At 50.9% G+C, this 4,371-nt stretch overlaps 1 protein-coding gene across 1 annotated transcript; it reads left to right on the top strand.

Moving 5' to 3' along the window:
* Positions 1-596: 596 nt before the first annotated feature.
* On the top strand, positions 597-4,142 carry SNAI2 (snail family transcriptional repressor 2). Its single transcript, XM_016198911.2, has 3 exons — positions 597-747; positions 1,505-2,050; positions 2,925-4,142. The coding sequence occupies exons 1-3, from the start codon at positions 669-671 to the stop codon at positions 3,104-3,106; spliced, it is 807 nt and encodes a 268-aa protein (XP_016054397.1). The 5' UTR covers positions 597-668; the 3' UTR covers positions 3,107-4,142.
* Positions 4,143-4,371: the final 229 nt, after the last annotated feature.

Here is a 4,371-nt window from a genome sequence, read left to right as displayed (position 1 = left end):
GGAGGCGCCCCCCTCACTTCCAGGGCCTTTTGTCTTCCCGCTTCTGCCCACATTTTAGGAAGAGGCAGGAGTTAATGGTTTTGTCTCCCTACGCGTAAAACCTCTCCAAACGTCACCCCAGGTACGGGCTTCCCTGCGCCAGGGGCTGCCGGGCCCTGCGGACACCCCTCCCCGCCCGCAGCGGGTTGGGCGCCGGGCCCGCGGCCCCACATCTGCAGGCCAGGCCCGCGTCCCGAAAGCCCAGGCCCGGGCCCTCCAGCGCCCCGAGCGCGGCCGGCGGGGGGCTCAGGAAGTGAAGTTACCTCTCTCGAAAACACTTAAGCACTTTTCCCCTCCGCACTGAAATCCCGGAGAACAGCCCATTTTGCAGCCGAGTAATTTAGTCTGACAACAGATTCTTCCTCTGTTCACAGCTGTCCCAGAGGGAGGAGCTGAAACCCGAACCTCTGCGCCGCGATTGGCTCCTTCCTGCCCGAGAGGAAAAAAAACCCACCCGGCCCAAAAAACGGGCTCAGTTCCTAAAGGAGCCCCGCGACTTCAGAGGCGCCCGCCGTCCCGGCCGCACCTGAGCGGGGCCGCAGCCCGAGCCCCGCGGCCACGATGCTCTAGGGGCCGGCCGCCGCCTCCGCCGGACCGTTATCCGCCCAGCGCCGCGGGCCGCCGGCAAGATGCCGCGCTCCTTCCTGGTCAAGAAGCATTTCAACGCCTCCAAGAAGCCCAACTACAGCGAACTGGACACGCACACAGGTAAAAAAACCAAAAAACCAGAAACCAGAAAAAAGGAAGGAACAGAGGGAGGGAGGGGGGAAGGAGGGAGGGAGGGAAATGAACAAAAAGGAAATTATGTGTGTATACCTCTCACATTATAAACTGTAAATGTTCGCTGCAACTCACATACTGCTACAAAAGAACCGAATGCTACACTGTTTCCCTCTTCAGTGCGTCCTAAAAGAGGGCAGCTCATGCTGATCGCTGAGGATACATTGTAACTGAAAACTCTGAGCTTTTCCCTGGCAGGGAGGCTGGCGCGGGGCCGGCAGCCTGTCCGAGGCGCGTGTGCGCACCGCGGGGACACGGCCACGCGCAGCCCAGCACTAACCCGGGGCCGCTGCTTTTTTCGTGGCGTGGGGCTCCGTTCCTGTGGGAAGCGGCCTGATGGACACACACCTTCCTCCCCAAGGCCGTAAAAGCTGCCAAGAGCCCGTGCATGGCACGGAAAGCAACTTCTCTGTGTCTTTAAAAATACCCGTTTTTCATTCTCATGGGGACCGTGAAGGCCCTGGCCTGGCCGTGCTCCCGGACAGCAGAGCCCGGCGGGGCTGCTGTCACACTGTGTGTGCGGGGGGCACCGGTGTGCGTTAGATCCAGCAACTACTGCACAGCAGCGGGCGTGGAAATGAAATGAAATCTTCGTTATCAAGTCCCCTACGTGTTGCCAAGTGGCTTCTCGGCGTCTGTTGAATGTTTTACCTTAATCTTCGCTTCTTTCCCTTTCTTCCCCCAGTGATTATCTCCCCCTATCTCTATGAGAGCTACCCCGTGCCTGTCATACCGCAACCGGAGATCCTCAGCTCGGGAGCCTACAGCCCCATCACCATGTGGACGGCGGCCGCTCCCTTCCACTCCCCGCTGCCCAGCGGCCTCTCCTCTCTTTCCGGATACGCCTCGTCCCTGGGGCGAGTGAGTCCCCCTTCCCCGTCCGACACCTCATCCAAGGACCACAGTGGCTCCGAAAGCCCCATTAGTGATGAAGAGGAGAGACTGCAGTCCAAGCTTTCAGACCCCCACGCCATCGAGGCGGAAAAGTTTCATTGCAATTTATGCAATAAGACCTACTCGACGTTTTCTGGGCTGGCCAAGCATAAGCAGCTGCACTGCGATGCCCAGGCCCGGAAATCCTTCAGCTGCAAATACTGTGACAAGGAATACGTGAGCCTCGGCGCCCTGAAGATGCACATCCGGACTCACACCTTGCCTTGTGTCTGCAAGATCTGCGGCAAGGCGTTTTCCAGGCCCTGGTTACTGCAAGGACACATCAGGACTCACACTGGTAAGCGGAAACGGAGACAGGAAGGTTGCTCTCGGGGAGGCAGGAGCTCTGGGTTGGCTTTGGGACTTGCACTGAGTAGTGACACGGTGCTTTTAATGATGGACGGGCGTTTATAGCTACTTCCTGGTGACTCAAAAAGTCCTCGGAGCACCAACTGCTCCGTTCTTATTAACAGCCTCTGCTCCAGAGGCTGCAAACAGGACTGAGACGCTGGAGAGTCGATTCAGAGGGTTTGGCCTCAAAGATCAGTTAGAAAGTCGGGAAAGGTGCACTTGGATGTGTGCTCTCTGAAACTGCTTCCGATGACCAGCAGCTGTAAATGTTGCCGTCTCAGTCGATGTGCTTGATAGACAGAGAGATGGTTTGCCTGCAGTTTCCTGTTGGTAATGTTTGGGCTGTGACATCTATGGCCCCAGAGCAAGGCGCATGAGTTAGAGCTGGATTTGCTCTCGCTGGTTTTGTTGTTTTGCTTGCTGATTTTTTTTCTCTCTAGCACATTCTGCAGGGAGGGAAGGCACCTCTCCAGACTTAGTCATGGTACAGAAAGAGGGAAAAGGGGACTGTTGGGAGGAGCCGAACATCAGCCTCACCTGCTGAGGCAAGAAGCTCCCATTAGGGAAAGCCCTAGAAACGCGTGAGTTACTTCTACGTAACCCGCAGCAGCAGCGATACACTGTAGCGTGACTTTCAGTGCAACATTCAAATGTATCCTCGAGGGCCAGATATTAAAATCAGCAACTGTCTCGGGGAATTTTCATCCGGCTTTGCTGCCGCGCGTGCTTTTGGCTAAATGCGGTTGTTGGTGAGCAGTGTCTGTCTCGGTGTCTCCTCTTAAACACTGACCGTCTCTCTCTCCCCCCCGCCCCCGCCCCAGGGGAGAAGCCTTTTTCTTGCCCTCACTGCAGCCGGGCGTTTGCAGACAGATCCAACCTGAGGGCCCACCTGCAGACCCACTCGGATGTAAAGAAATACCAGTGCAAAAACTGCTCCAAAACCTTCTCCAGAATGTCCCTGCTGCACAAACACGAGGAGTCTGGCTGCTGTGTGGCGCACTGAGCGACGCAACCCGCGCTTCCTCGGACGGGACGCATTTCTTCACGCGGCTCCAAGGGATAAAGGAAAGTCCAAAGGCATTTTCTCGCGTGCATACCGACCAAATAATATGTACAGACACACACCCACCCGCACACACACACCCCCCACGGCGCTGCAGGAGCATGGAATCTATGTTTAGAGTTAATCCTTTCCATGTGAAGTTTAAAATGACTGTGTATTTACTGACAGCTCGAGAGGGAGACTAAGAGACCAGGATCTTTCTCTTCAAAGGGGAAACAAAAAAAAAAGCACATTGTATCTTTCCTTACCAAGAAAGAACGCAAAGATTTACATTGCTGCCAAATCATTTCAACCGAAAAGAACAGTATTGTTTTGTACTAGAGTTTGTAATGGGATTTCTCGTAGGAAGAGAACCTGCCAGACACTATCTCAGGTGCCTTATAAACTGTTCCAAGTTTACTTCATTACGTGTCTAATGTCTGGTTACCATTGTTGAACTAGAGCTTTTTTTTTTTTTATTGCTTTAAAAACTGTATTTTTAGGAGAGAGAGGAAAAATAGAGCAAGAACAAAACACAGGAGGCCGTATGAAAAGTGTTTTTGTTGTTGTTTATGTTTTGCCAATAACCAGCATGTGCCTTGGGGGAGGAGGGGAAGACTAGCTTTGAACATTCCTGGTGCATGCTCCATGTCTTACTTTTAAAAATAATGTTTAATGATTTTTCTAAAATTAATTAAAGATGGGAATAAGTGCAAGAAAGGAATCTCAGAAACTCAGTAATGTGCTTAAAACTATTTTAAGTGCATACAACAAATGCAATCCACACAGCACCCTTTCCAAAGTGCCTTAATTGTATAGTTGCTGAGTCAATGTAAATTTGTGTTTATTTTTATATGACTGAATGGATTTTGTATGAAAAGGAGATGTTTTCTATAGCTAACGCGTATAAAAAACCTGAGACTTGTGAAATCGTGTTTCTTTTTTTAAAAACCAATTTTCAAGGTCCTTTTTTATAATAAACATTTTTGATTTAAAATCTATTGTTTGTACACTATTTTCAGAAACTTTACTTACTTCGTGATTACTACCAAAGTGCTACACAAGACTTGTTTCTTTCACTAATAAGAGAAAAAGTGAAAAATAGTGTTTTTTATGAATATTAAGTAGTATTTTATGTGTTCACTTATAATAAGCTGCCAGGACTTTTCCCTTTACTCTTAAAATAACACTGTCACCTTCAGAAAGACATCGTGATGGTCGTTTGT

The sequence above is a fragment of the Miniopterus natalensis genome, chromosome 16, assembly GCF_054644295.1.
Source record: "Miniopterus natalensis isolate mMinNat1 chromosome 16, mMinNat1.hap1, whole genome shotgun sequence".
Classification (NCBI taxonomy): Eukaryota; Metazoa; Chordata; class Mammalia; order Chiroptera; family Miniopteridae; genus Miniopterus; species Miniopterus natalensis.
Note: the sequence above shows the minus strand (reverse complement) of the source record. Positions and strands in the feature narration are given on the sequence as shown.

Bases quoted from the DNA above. Each gene is read 5' to 3' on its own strand.
- SNAI2 (XM_016198911.2), top strand. From the start codon at position 669: ATGCCGCGCTCCTTCCTGGTCAAGAAGCATTTCAACGCCTCCAAGAAG. The intron at 748-1,504 runs GTAAAAAAACCA...TTCTTCCCCCAG, and splicing joins CGAACTGGACACGCACACAG to TGATTATCTCCCCCTATCTC. The intron at 2,051-2,924 runs GTAAGCGGAAAC...CCCCCGCCCCAG, and splicing joins ACACATCAGGACTCACACTG to GGGAGAAGCCTTTTTCTTGC.